The sequence below is a fragment of the Phodopus roborovskii genome, unplaced genomic scaffold (assembly GCF_943737965.1).
Source record: "Phodopus roborovskii unplaced genomic scaffold, PHOROB, whole genome shotgun sequence".
Classification (NCBI taxonomy): Eukaryota; Metazoa; Chordata; class Mammalia; order Rodentia; family Cricetidae; genus Phodopus; species Phodopus roborovskii.
This window is the reverse complement of record NW_026126480.1, coordinates 8,919,820-8,934,339: the sequence shown is the minus strand read 5'-3', so window position 1 is coordinate 8,934,339 and position 14,520 is coordinate 8,919,820. Positions and strand designations below refer to the sequence as shown.

Sequence of the window (14,520 nt, the reverse complement as noted above, 5' to 3'; positions counted from 1 at the left end):
GAGGGACATCATGGGGGTCAACCACTCACAGACACCTTGGTGCTTTCACCTCTTGGAAAGGACAGGGCTGGTAGCCCCAGGATGTTATGTCATCAGACTGGGGAAAGGACCTAGAAGACACTTTCTCTATTTCATTATGGGGCGGGGGCGGCACTGACACTACACTAGAGATTTGCAAAAGGGAGAGAGGGGGTTCGTTCATTTAGCATCAAAATATAAAGCTTGGACAGGAGTTTGGGGTGGTTTGTAAAGGTGCTGAACATCATGGAATTCTCCAGAGCATGATGTAGGTCCTCAGGAGGCACAAAACATGGTGAAGAGAAACTCACCACTTTCTGTGGGAGCCTAACCAAAGCTCCCGAGGTCCCACAAGGCCCGGTACTCTCTGCACCCCTCACTCCCACCCAACCCCAGTCAAAGAAGAAAGGGTTACACATGAAACAAGTTAGCACAGACACTCATGTCTCACATCACACTGGGTACCTAGGGATGGATGAGGACACACCCAAGGAGATGTGCACCTCCAAAGGGAGGAGAAATGTACTCCAAACAACAGGGGAAATTCCTCAAGGGAAGAATAAAGGGAACAAAAGACAATAAAGTTATCATTGTGGTCACACTACAGGAAAAAAAAAAGATACCTTCTGTTCTTTGCCAAACAAAAATGTGTGAAGGCCAAATTTGTATTTTTCTTTAAAAAAAAAAAAAAAAAAAAAAAAAAAAAAGGGATGTTGCACTAATTAACAATGCAACCAATATCTTTCTGTTTTGTTTTCTGCACTTGTTAAAAAAAAAGTTTTTGTTTTTTGTTAAGTACAACACAGTCAGGTATATGGACACAGAAGAGTAGCTGTCTTTGGCAAGAAGTCCAGGCCTTGGCCCTTTCTGTCACCTTCGGCCCATCTCGCTCTGTCTCATGAAGTGGATATTGTTGGCGCTGTCCGACAGTTCTGGGTACTGCTCAACGGAGGTCACAAAGAAGCCGTCATAGCCTTGTACCCGCCCCGTGTTCAGCACCTGCTGTCTCTCGCCCTCTGTCCAGGCCCGCAGGCCTTCCTCCCCTTCCCGCAGTCTTTGCTGCTCCTGGGCCCAAGCCTGGCGCACAGCTCTCTGCCTGGCCAGTTCCAGCACCCGTGCCTTCTCCTCATCCACTGTTGTCCCATAGCGGGTGTTCAGGCACAGCGCCCTGTACTGCAGCTGGATATCAGTGTAGCGTCTAGTCCTGCCACTGAGCATGGTGTTGATCTGGGACACAGTGACGTTGACCCCATTCTCCAGGGTTCGCCGCCCCCCACTGAGGCCCAGGATGGCCAGGTCACCTTCAGAAGGTCCTGGTTTCACAAAGTAGTGGGTATCCACCCCATCAATGGTGAAGTGAAGGTTGTCTAGATAGTGGGCATTGTTCAAGATGGCCGCAATCCTCCGCCCATCCTCGTTGGCCACACTGATGATGTCTGTGGTCACTCGACCATCTTTCAAGGCAAACTTGACCCCCTTGCCAAAGATGGAACCACTGGAGGCAAACTTCTTTGTCTCTGGGGCTTGCTGGCAGCTGGTGATGGTGGAGCCATAAAGCTGGTCAAAGCGTTCTAAGGTAACGAAGGCCTTGAGTTGCTTCTGGACTTCGCATTGTACCCCAAGGATAGACTGATGGGAGAGGACCATGAAAAAGAGAGAGGGAGAGAATAAGACAAGGGGAAAATCAAAGTCCCAAGAGCACTGAGAATCAGTGCAAATGGTAAACTCAAATGTACAGGTATTTTTTTTTTAGTTGTGGCATCTGTTTTGAAGGTGCTGACCATCAGAACACCCAGCCCTCCTTCATCCATTCATCCCCATAACCTTCTATTCAGGGCCAGCTGAGAGAGCAGCTGCTCTGGACGAGTCTGAGTAGTGGAGATACAGAATGAACTGGATATCAACTTTGCCCTCAAAGACCTCATTGTTTCATAAGCACAGACAGACATGATATGATGGCTGGCGGTCTAAAGGACATACTAGTTAACAGATATAGTAGTATAGCTTGATCTCCAAGCTCAAGAATTACCATTCTTCACCCTGTTTGATCCCCCTAGCAGATACTGTTATTATTTAAAGAGGGATTTTATTTGAGTCTCACTATGTATCCCTGGCTGACCTGGAACCCAGCATGTAGACCAGGCTAGCCTCAAAACCACAGGCATCTACCTGCCTCTGCTTTCCAAGTGCTGGGATTAGAGTCATGGGTCACCACATTCAGTCACCACAGTTCACTTTTAAGGAAACTAAGGCTGTCACAGCTCCTCACTGGCCTACAGTTCTACTACTCACTCCATGTTAGCATTCACACCTGGGTCTGTCTGACTCCAGAGGCCAGTGTCAAGGGCAGCTGCAGTGGGGAGCAGCAAACAAGGCTCAGAAGATGCCTAACCTAATGGAGAAGCGAGGGAGAAGGTAAGGTCCTAAGGAGAGAGCCAAGCCCGAGTTAGGATTTAAAGGATGTAGAAGGTGATGTTAATGAGGTTGGCAAGAAAGGCACGGTATTAGGAAAGCCAAAAATTGTCTCAGGTCTTTCACTTTGTGCTTGTTCTGCACCCCCTTTATCCAAGCTTTCTATGGACAGTCTCTGCCCCACAAAGCCCCCACAGGCCTCCTCAAGTATCCCTACACTTGGCTGCTATGGGATCAGGATGGACCCTGTCAGCTTGGTGTAGCATCTGTCTGCCCCTCCCACTCTCAAGGAGCTCAGAGAAGCCGTGTTCAAGAGCTTTAGCAGCGACTCAGGGCACAGGCTTTAGAAGCAGACTCATCAGCCTCCCATTGAAATTAAGTCCTCTTTATAATTAATAGAACCCTGTCTGTGAACAATTATTTCCTAGAGTTTCACAAAAGCCAGAGTGCTCAACAACAAAGATCTCCAATGCTTGCCAAGGGCAGAAATCAATAATTCATTGACAGGCAAGGTTGGCAAACAGGCAGTCAGAGACAGGGGCTCTAGGGAGTCCAGAAGAAACCTGGAGGCCGGGGTAGGGTGGGGGAAAACCCTGTGTGGCTGGAATCAGTCTTGGGAACAGCAGATGCTGGGACATCTGGACCCAGGAGCTGGGGTAGTAAAGTCTGGGACAGGCTGTGGCCAGGCAGACTCAGGTTTATGTCATCTTCTGTCATTTCCTAGCTGAACATTCGTGGGTAAATTTCTCTGAGCCTAGCCTCCGTATTTATGAATTGGGCTGTTTATATGGTCCAGTTGTTGTGTTAGTGAAGCACAATGTGCTAGCCTGTTTGCTGGGCGCTAATTGATACACATAAGTTAATCTTTTGGGATTCAGCATCTAGTAAAGGAATAGGAAAGAAAACCAAAGTTGGACAGAGCAAACCACTGGAGCAGACTCATCGAGCCTAAAGGAATTGGTCTAGAGCAAGAAATAGAGGTGTGGTGCTGGTGAGCTGGCTCAGTTAGTAAAAGGCTAACCCCACAAGCATGAGACCTCGGTAAAGAGCTGAGCATGGAGGCACGTGTCTGCAACCCCTGTGCTCAGGATGCAGAGACAGGGAAGATCACTGGCTGTTTTGGTCAGCTTGTCTGAATATGTGAGCTTCAGGTTTAGTGAGGGGCATATACAAACACAATCTTTCTCTCCAAAAGTGATTGTATGTATACTTCACACACACCATGTGTACCAAGGTAGGGCTAGCAGGAGGAGGAAGGAGAAGGGGGCGTGTCAGGGAAGACCGGGAAAATTTCTAAGCATGGGATCATGCCAGGGGGCATTGCTGCTTCTCCCCAGAGTTTTCTGTCCCTGGGATGGCATGCCCTAGAAGACTTGGTTTCTGCTGATCTGCCTTGGAATTCCATGGGCCACAGTACAGAGCTGGGCACAGAATCTGTTCCTGGTACAGGATTTATGAATGGAAGCTGAGTTTGGGATGAGACATTCATAAAGTAAGTAGCAGGTGGGATGAGACTGTTGTAAAAGATCTTTTCAGCCATATAATTCCAAGTCTTTGAAATCTGGTTATAAAAGAAAGATCCTTTTTTCTCTCCTATAATCCTCCCAGTCATGAGTTCATCCAGATGACACAAAGTGAACAAAACTGGGTTTGAACTGTGTCATGCATTAAACCTGCACAATGAGAAGAATAAGGACATGGTAGATTTGTGAACTAACTTAAGTAGAATGTCACCCGTTTCCATCACTGGCTCGAACCTTCCTGCCCAGTTGGTGGGACCCTCCTTTAATGTCAGAATGGCCTGAGGTATGGCTGTCACGTGGGGAGTTACCTTGTTGTTATCCCATTCCTGAGTTTTCATTTGTGTGTGCACAAGCTCGTAGGATGGTTCCATGGCATCTGTGTCTGGTTTGGGATAGCCAGGTATCACGTTGTGCAGCTGGAATCCAAAGGTGAGTAGCCAGCTGTTGACATCTGGGAGGAGAGAAGCAGAAATATGCTTAGGGAGTAAGTGGACCTTTGCCCAGGGGTCATAAGTGGAAAGTGACTGGTGACAGAGCTGATTGTTACATTCACTGGGAAATGATGTCCTAGTTGTAAAGCTGAATGTGCTGTTGGCCCCCAGCAATCCTTCTCCCAGGCATATATATACCCAGAATCGTCCTTCAATGGGATAGATCCAAGAGAGAGAGGGAACCCAGACAGAACCTAGACTTCCAGATATCTCTTTCTTCTCTCACCCATATCTACTTACCCAGAGGTAGCTGTGATGGATAAAACTCTCCCAGGCCCATCCTCACCCCCAGCAACCCTTGCAATGTCAGTCATACCCAAGAAAGGATTTTAATGGCTGACTTCCAAAGAGAAAAAATTCACATAAGAAACAAACTGCCCCTTCTCTACCTGCCCTCTTTGTAGCCATTAGATCCTCAGGGCCAACATGCCTCTGGGCATGGTGCTGGCTAGTGTGGGAGATCAAAGAGCTCTCCTGCTTGCTACAGCCTTATTTCTGACAGAACAAGGAAGTCACTCAACCTTACAGTGCATCAGCCTGCATGTCTCTAAGTTTATTAATCACATTCCTTGGAGTTGCAAGTTATGGACAAGGTATTTCAGTGAGCATTTGGCTCCTTGAAGAATGGAAACAAAATCTATGATCCCAGGTTGGGGTGTAGTGCAGTTGCTAGAGTGCTTGTCTAGCACGCATGAACTTCTGGGTTCAGTCTCCAGTGCTACTTAAGTTGATGCCTCTCATTCCTGCACCCAGGAGGTAGAGGCAGAAGGAACAGAAGTTGAAGGCTGTCCTTGGCTACAGAGTGAGTTTGGGGCTAGCCTGGGCTACATGAAATCTATCTCAAAACAAAGCAAAGCAAAACCAAGGATGACAACAACAAAAACCCATCCAACTAATCAACCAATAAAAAAACTCCAAAAGACCTTAGATGGGGAGTTGAGGTGGGCTGTCAGTCACTTGGCCCACGTGGCAAAAGGCCTGTTGTGCTGGTAGATGCTGTACCGTCACAGAACCTCCCCTTCAACACTTATGACCCCCAAAGGGAGATGAGACCTGGGCCCATGTATCTTTTAAATATGATAAAAAAAAAAAAAAAAAAAAAAAACCAGGCATGGAGAAGGCATGGCATTGAAGCCAAACAACCAGAAAACCATTGTTTGTCTGGCATCCTTGGAGATGGAGGTTGCACTCTGGGTAAAGATGGTTGCATGAGGTGAGGTGCCCTAGAGGGGGTAGCGTGGAAGGAAGCAGAGAGTGGTTCATAAAAACTGAGGGAGAGCCAGAAAGGACATCCTGGGGTGGCAAGAGGGAGGTGATCAGAGCCTTAATTGGAGGTAGTCTGTGTTGCAATTAGGCTCAACCTTCTTTGGGAAGGGGCAGCTTAAGATGCTAACACATGGGACAGCCTCAGAGCCCAAAGTCTCAGTGGCTAGGGTCTGGGGCTTGGGGGGCAGGAGAGGTTTCAGGGCCCGTCTCAGAGTCAGAAACCATTTATTTTCTTTCCAATGGAAACACCTCTCTCTCTCCCCTCTCTCTCTCTCTTTCTCTCCTCTCTCTCTCTCTCTCTCTCTCTCTCTCTGTGTGTGTGTGTGTGTGTGTGTATGTGTGGTGTCCAGGTGATGAGCCAGGCCAAGGAGGAAATGATACCCCCCACAGCTGCTGAGTGGGAGTGACCTGTGGGGGTCAACAGTCAACAGCATGTTCTTGACACTGTTGTGACCCCATGGTTCAGGTTTATCTTTGCCTGTTGGGTTGTTGTTGTTTTGAGTTGTCCCAGGTCCCTCCACTGGGGACCCCCATTTAGATTCTCGCTTCAGCCTTGCTATGCAGGCCACAGAAGAGAAGGAGTGATAGCTGGGGCCACACAAACCCACCTGCTGGCTCCTCAGGGTACAAACAGTGAACTTGAAGGGCTTACTTATTAACTTCTCAGAGATTTAGTTCCCTCATCTGTATACCGACAACAGGAATGGTTTTATCTAAGTCTTGGAGGAGAATAAGGATATCACTTGGAGGTAGTTACTGTATAGCAGGAGCTGTTTAAGCTGTGCCTAATACGTTGGGTTTAATTTACAGTACCCAGATCAAGTACTGGCTCACAGAGGGTTTTATGTCTTTGTCTATCCCAAGACCGCCATTCTCTTATTTGTAACAGGGGGTTTGGATGACTTCTCCATGACCCTTTCTTCAATGAGTTTCCAGAAGTCTCTCATCCTATGGTTCTCGGCAGATGGATCTTTGGGAAATAAAAACAAGCAGAACACAGGGACAGAACACCTCGCAAAAGCCCTCTTGCTTCAGGCTGAGAATGTGCATTGGGATTTGTGATTGCAAAGGAAGCATCTATCTGGTTCAACCGACATTCCCAGGTAAGCAGGGGGCACAGAGGAGGGCTGGGCTCTAATTATGAGTGATGGAAGATGGGAGACTTGCTATCACACCTCTCAGGAAAATGTCAGAGATCTATTTATTCGCTAGCTTTCCTAGGGGACATTTCTGAAGCGCTGGAAATTGTACTCTTACAACCTCAGGGGCAGGCCGCTCCTTCCTGTTTAAAAGCTCCCCTTTACCTGTCAGTCCCAGAAGTCCCTGCTGCCAGGAGGGAGGGATAAAATGAGAGCGATTTGAATCCTTTTCACGTGTGTATGGCTTTGTTCTTCACGGAATGTATTTGGATTAAAAAAACAAAACAGAACAAAAAACAAAAACCACTAAGTATTTGAAGTCCCACACTGCAGAGTTCCAAGGCGGGCCTCCCCACGTCTTTGTGGGAGGGTTACTTTACGTGTTCTGAACTTCACTGTGTCGCTGTTTTCCACCCCACATGCCTAGGTAAAGGCTCAAAGTGATGATGTGTGAGATACACCTGTGGTGGACATTTTAAGGTTGCCTCTCCATGATTCAAGTCCACCTTCTTTCTCTGTTGGGGGTGGGGGTGGGGTGCACTGATGCCGCAGTGGACCATGTGATCCAGGATATGCTAATCAGCTAATCAGTGCATTCTGTCCTCCTCAATCCTAGTAACTGCTCCATTATCACATGACCTAGGCCTACCTTACCAGAGTTTGTTTACCTCAGGACCTTTGAAGGTATGTTTGGGAAAAGCAAACTTGCTTTGTTGTTGTTGTAGGATGTGAGGATACACTTAGCCCGCAGGGAAGATAAAAGGTAAGGTGTAGTGAAAAATCAGTAGAATCTTAGTTTCCTATTAGCCACTGCAAATCATTTCTGATGTTCTGAAAGCCTGAGCATTTAGACAGCACATATCTCTCTCATTGTCATATGCCAGGACCCACTTTGTAGGTAAAATCAATTTTGGTGTCATGACAGGTATTTTTGTTGAAGTGAAATAGGCTAGACTAGAAAATACACAGACACCAAACTTAAGGACTGCTTTGAAAACCTTTGGCTTTAGTGTTTTATTGTGATATAAAATCTTTTTTGTTTCTTTTTTGAGATAGGTTCTTATGTATTGAGGCTGTGTAGCCAAGGATGACCTTGAACTTCTGATCCTCCAATCTCCACCTCTAGAACACTGGGGTTACAGGTATACAACACCACACCTATTTTACTTGGTGCCAGGGATGGAGTCCAGGGCTTCATGGACGCTAACAAGTGGATGCTCAAGCATGCTCACCCAATGGAGCTACATTTCAAGCTTTAAAACTCTTTTCTTAAGGTGGGCTCACTGTCAAAGACAATCTGTGAAAAGTGGCTTGGGTTCCATAAAGGCCGTCATTAAGCCTTCTTCCCCTCAGGATCCTCAGCTGGGCCTGACGTGGAGAAGGTATAACTAATATGATATTTGTTGGCTTTTACTGTCTGGGAAATGAAACACAGACTGAAAATGTGAGGAGCCCCTTGGATAGTTGAGAGTTATGTTGAAAAGCAGGATTTAGAGACCATGTGATTATCATGGGAGATGTTTTGAAATCAGAGCCCTGCTCTGTGTGAAGCTACACAGACCCTTGGTCCTTCAGAGTCTCATAGGTCTCATCTGTAGAATGCAGATAATTGTCGTGAGCTCACATGGTTGTTGCCAGGCTTTAAAGGAGACAGTATCTCCAAGTGCTTGGCAAAGAGTGCTTAATCATGCCAGTGCTATTATGGAAAGAGACTATATGCATATGGTAGTGTACAAAGGAAGAGGGGGAGGGCAATAATACTTTGGCAAGCTTTAACAATTTTTTTATGGAAAATTACATTTCCTATTACAGTATTTTTCCCCCCAGCTATAGTAACATGCCAAGATGTCTCACAGGAAACTCACTGGAGGGTGAGGCAGGGGGCGTGCTTTGTGCAGACAGATGTAATGGAAATGTCACCCTAATATGTCAAGTGTCTCTAGTGCTAGCAGCCAAGTTGAGCATGGGAACAAAATATGTGTATTTATCCCCAGGTCCCAAGTGTGTTTTCGTGACACCTGTGTACCACCTTATTCTCCCTTCTAGTCCGTGTTTGGGACTCTTCCTTTTAAATGAACCTAGAATTTTTCCTGGAAACAGAAATCCTCCTTTTGCTGTCAGCAGAAACAGGGCCCAGGTGAGGCTGTCCAGTTTTTGAAGGAAACACACCAATGAGGGACCATTCGGTGAGTTAGCTAGACACATTGCCCTCTCTCCAGTTTTGGGCACTGACCCCACTCTCCTGAATGCCTTTCTTCTACTACTCGTGAACTCTATTCAGAAGCCAGCCTCAGGGATCAGCTACTCTTTGAAGGCTTCCCAGAACCCTGTGGATGGAGCCAGTCGCCCGTCTTCTGTGTTTTAATGGCCATCTGTGCAAACCTTCCTCATGGCCCCTCACACTGGACCACAGCATGCATTTCCTCTGATAGTGAGGATTCCTGGAGGGTGGGGACCATCTTTCTATTCTCAGTGCCTGAGCCTGGGGACAGGGTGGAAGGAAGGAAACAGACATGAAAGAAGCGGGCAAGAGGATTGAATCATGAGATTACAGGCTTTCTCAGTACAGATTCTCACAAGGAGCTGGCTGGCTTTATCCAGATCCCATAGAGACTCTCTATGTGTGACTTGCTGGTGACTGTAGCAGCCTGAGATGTCTCCATGTGTACAGGATACTTTATACTCCAGTTGAAATGTGTACCTCACATCACCCTTGCCACTAGGCTTCTATGCCTTCCTTTGAAAAAATCTTCCTTTATTGCCTGCTTAGGATGTATGTACATATGTACACATGTGCACACACAGCACACATACACATTTTGAGACATAGTGTCATGTATCCCAGGCTAGCCTCAAACTCACTATATAGTCAAGGATGATATGGAACTCTTGGTCCTCCAACCCCCACCTCCTCAGTGCTGGGATCCAATCCACTGCTTTGTGCATGCTAGGAAGCCCTCTACCAAATGAGCTATATCCTCAGCTGATGTCTTCAAAATGTTATCTCCATGATTGCTGACTTATGAATGATGTCTATTTATGCCTTATTTAGTTTTTTCCCCTTTGAAACAGGGTCTCTTACAGCCCAGAACTCCTGATCCTCCTGCCTTTACCACACCCATAGATTATCTGTTTTAGTTTTAGATTTCTAATGGTTGCTTTAGGGCAGCATATGAACATTTATCCAACCAGAATAAGGATAGGTATTCTATCATTTGATTTACTTTGAGACAGGGCCGGGTCTTACTATAGCCTGGCTGGCCTGGAACTCGTTTTGTAGACTAGGCTAGCCTTGACCATACAGAGACTCCTGCCTGTCACTGCCAGCTGTTTTCCAGTGAGACATTATGATTTTTGTTGTTGTTGTTGTTTGAGACAGGATTTCTCTGTGTAACAACCCTGGCTGTCCTGGAACACTTTTTGTAGACTAGGCTGGCCCTGAACTCACAGAGATCTGCCTCCCAAGTGCTGTGAGTAAAGGGGTACACCATCACTGCGTGGCTGAGACATTAGGATTTTATGGCAAAATAATTTAGAAAAGTTATAGGTAAGTATACTAAAAAGTTCTTTTTACCGCAGAACCTCTCAGAGCCTTCACAAACTGAAGTATGTTATGAAAAGTTGAGAATGTGCTCCTGTCAGCTATATTTGATTCCAGAGCCATTGTTTTAAGAGAAGCCTCCAAACTAGTGTTTCTTTAAATAGACTTTGTAGAACAATGCTGTTAGGGACAGTGTCTCCTGCTACCCCATACCAGATTCTCAAGGAGCAATGGGATAGGTCCTGACCTAGGGTATACCTCAGTCCTCACCTGTCATGAAGCACTTGATGTCCTGAGAGTTGCTGATGGGGTTGTTGTTCTTAAACATGTAGAGATGAAAAGGCACGATGCTGTTGCTACTCAGACGTTTCCAGAGTTCATGGTCTGGGCTCGTCCAGCGTCCGGCCAGTACGTCATAGTCCCGTCGGCCCATGTGGACAAGCTTGGTGAGTGGATCATAGAGGCCACCATGGTAGCCAATGATGATCTGGAAGTTGGGGTTTGTGTCCATGTAGATCTCCCCATAGGCTGTGTATAAGATCTGCTTAATCATCAAGCCAGTTCCACTGAAGACAGCAAGAGGGGTCCCAATGTTGTCACAAGCTATGTAAAACTCATCGCCACTGCTCAGCTCCATGGCAAAGAGGTGTCCTTGCAGATCATAGTACAGGGATGTGATTTCAGAGCTGGAGTGGTTGTAGAGGTGAGTGACCTTGGTGGGGTTGGTCAGGTCTGCATAGAAGAACTGTAAGTGGTGACTTTGGCTGCTCTTGCTGGATACTCGACGCCCCAGACCATCATAGCGGTACCTGACACTCCAGCCACTAGCTCGGTTGTAGGCTTTGATGAGCAGGCCAGCTGAATTATACTCGAAGACATCCCCACCCCGCTGCCTCAGGAAGCCATCCTCATCCATCTTATACTGCACATCACCCAGCCTAGTGATTCGGTCACGGAGGTCGTACCGTAGTGGTGTGAGCCGTGCACTGTTCCCAGGGCTCAGCAGGTGTAGGTTCCCATTGAGGTCATAGCTGTAACGCCAGAGAGGTTTGTCATTGATGGAGACTGTCTGCAGCTGGCCATCAGCATCGTACTCATAGGAGTAGCGGGTGGTGTTGGCATAGGGTCCTACCTTCAGCTCCTTCTTCACTACCCTCCCCATGTTATCATACTGAACAGTCATCCAGTACATGAGTGAACGGAAAATCTCATACTGTACTTCCTTCATCCTGCCATAAGCATCAAAATGCTTGGTATGGGTCATGACGGCTGTGGTAATGATCTGGTTGATGTCATAGTAGATGACACCGAACTTCCCAAACTGTTCTGTCTTCCCTGACACGTCATCATATCGGTAGAGATCTATGGGCAGTGGGGTCTCATTGATCACAGCCTGCATGCTGGTCACACGGAAACTGTTGTCATAGTTGTAATCAAAACGCGCATTGACCATGCCTTCCTCTGTGAAACGGAAGATCTGACGGTCAATCAGGGGCCCAATCTGACGGTAGCGGATGGTGCAGGTAAAGCCCTCGTTCTGAAGGTTGATGGTCTTCAGCATGCCTGCTGCCTCATCATAGGTGAAGCTCACCCTGGTGGTGTCATACAGGGTCTCAGCCAGCTTTGACAGCTTGCCATACTTGTAAATCACCCTGCGGCCAGTGCCCAAGTAGAAAGTGTGCAACAGGTGTCCATCCTCAGTGAAGTCCTGTATGACCGAGGCATTGCCTTCAGGGGGTTGGTAGATGTTTCTGTAGTAGCCCACTGAGCGGATGGTCTCCAGTGTCTGCCTGGCTACATTGGGCATGGTCACTGAAGAGAGACGGTCATTCTTGTCAAACTCGAAGATGTACTGCCTCTGGCTGTGGAGGTGAAGCACCATGGACTGGAGGGAGAAGAAAACCACAGATGAGGGAGGTGGGAGGAGAAAGAACAACCCAAGTGCCCACAACTTAGAGGAAAGAAATGGAAGGCGGAGAGAAGTAGTGGTTCTGCATTGTGCCTAAGCAGAGCATTCCAGCCTGTGCACCACAGGGTGTTGCCAGCAGGCTAGAAAGGTGTTGTGGCTGGGCTTTCTCTCAGCCTTTGGCCTTGCAGGGTCCCCTTGGGCCATTTGTTTTCCTTTTGTGAGCAAGCAGTCTGCATGTCTGCTTTTTTGTGAGGTATGGATCAGATCACTTCTGCATTCAATGGGATGTGGCACTGAGATGCTCTGGCCTAAAGTATTTATAACAACTTCCCGACTGTCATCCCTGACCTAGACCTCTGACCTCAGTCTTTCTATCCAAGCAAGAAGGAGCACTCTACAACACAGCTGGATGGTCTTAAAGCCTGGCAGCCTTTGCCTGCTAAACAGCTTCCATGGCTTCCCTGAGCCTACAGCATAAAGACCATGTTTGAGAAGTGCTCTTCAGACTTTCTCCACCTTCTATGTAGTAGCAAGCCATGGGCCGACCCTGGGGTAGGACAGACTGGAATGGAAAGAGAGAACCTTGTTCTATCAACACACTCAGTGTGCAGCACTGGCAACTTCTGTCCTCCCCAGGCATGGCTTTTCAGAACATGGGCTTACTTCCTCAGTCTATCCTGGAGCTCTACAACAGAACCTTGTTCTCAGCTATGCTCTCTGGGGTGGGCAGAGACATTTGGCAGAGAACAAGCAGAGCCTGGGGCCCTGAACAGGCGACCAGAGCAAGAAACAAAGTGGGTATCTGGATCCAGAGGTGGGGCATAAAGTGAACATTCTTAGGAAAAGTCACCAGATAACAAGCCCACATCTAGCTATAAATCTACCAGATGAGTGGTGGTGGTGCACACCTTTATTCTCAGCTCTTGGGGGACAGAGGCAGACAGATCTCTGAGTTTGAGGCCAGCCTGGTCTACAGATCAAATTCCAGGACAGCCAGGGCTACACAGAGAAACCCTGTGTTGAAAGAAAAACAAAACAAAACAACCCCCCCCAAAACAAAGCCAAATTAAAAATCTACCATCCCCCCTCCCTCATATGAGATCAATTTCTGAATTTAGATAATTAAAAAAAAAGTTATCCAAACATGTTCAGGATTTAGGGTGAAGTGAACCCTGACCCAAAGTGGAAGCAATTTGCTAGGCCCAAGCCCGGTACTTGGATCAAGGGATTAAATTTGCTCTGGTGAAGATCTGATTTCCAGGCTCGAATCTCTAGGGTGAGGTTGCACTGTGTGTGATGACCTTGGGAGCAGGAGCCCATCCTGTGTCAGCAACCATGAGGGTCCTGCCCCATAGTCGCTAGGGTGGGCCTGTACTTCTCCATCAGTGAGACTTCCATGTTTCCCTGGCCTAGGACCTGCTGTTCACCACACTAAACCCATTCTCCATCCAGATGCCTCCTGGGATCTCCTTTCCTTTTGGAAAAAGGCCATCTCTCCTTTTGGAAACCACAACAGTCAGACTTATCTCCCCGAGGTCAGCAGGCTAGGCTTGGCCATGTGGAGCAATGATGAAAGTAGGGATAGTAGTGAATGCTTTCAGCTGTTCAGGAGGCCAGGAGGGCAAGTCCATTTTGGGTATCATAGTGGTACTCATCTTAAACAATAAAGCCATGATGAGCAGCCTTCTGCGTGGCACGGCCACTGATGGAGGGGACAGGCACCTACCTTCTCTAGGTATGTGTAGCTCCACATCTTCCCATCTGCAAAGATCCGGGATGTGATGCGTCCTGCCTGATCATACTCCATTCTCTCAGACATGATACCCCTTTGGATTCCGGCAATGTGGCCCCCAGGGGAGTAGGTCACATTAACACCATTCAGCCTGCTGCTAGGCGACCAGAGGCTAGGCCTCCCTGCCTGGTCATACAGGATCCGAAGGGTGAACTTGCGATGGTCATCATAGATCTTCTCTGTGCGTGTTACACGGTCAAAGTCCAGAGACAAGAGGTTTCGGTTGTGGACCTGGGAAAGGGATAAGAAAGAGAGAGACTGTGGATGTGGACATTGAGGATTTGTCTGTGAGGACCAACAACTGTGTCAAGATGCTGAGAATAGAAGACAGCACAGGTTGTGGGCATCAACCCTCACTCTGCCATCTGTTAGCTCTTTGAGGATTCCTTATCTGTACAGCAGAAAGAAATGAACTTCATTGGCCTGTTG

At 47.4% G+C, this 14,520-nt stretch overlaps 1 protein-coding gene across 1 annotated transcript in view; it reads right to left on the bottom strand.

The window, feature by feature from the left end:
- Nucleotides 1-233: 233 nt before the first annotated feature.
- The window catches only part of Tenm4 (teneurin transmembrane protein 4), a 701,768-nt gene continuing 687,481 nt past the window's right edge, over nucleotides 234-14,520 (bottom strand). Inside the window, exons 30-33 of the mRNA XM_051192264.1 lie at nucleotides 14,026-14,322; nucleotides 10,661-12,275; nucleotides 4,262-4,404; nucleotides 234-1,647 (exon numbers count right to left, since the gene is read on the bottom strand). Of these exons, the coding sequence (XP_051048221.1) occupies nucleotides 889-1,647; nucleotides 4,262-4,404; nucleotides 10,661-12,275; nucleotides 14,026-14,322 (2,814 nt within the window). The 3' untranslated portion in view covers nucleotides 234-888. The remainder of the gene's footprint in view (nucleotides 1,648-4,261; nucleotides 4,405-10,660; nucleotides 12,276-14,025; nucleotides 14,323-14,520) is intronic.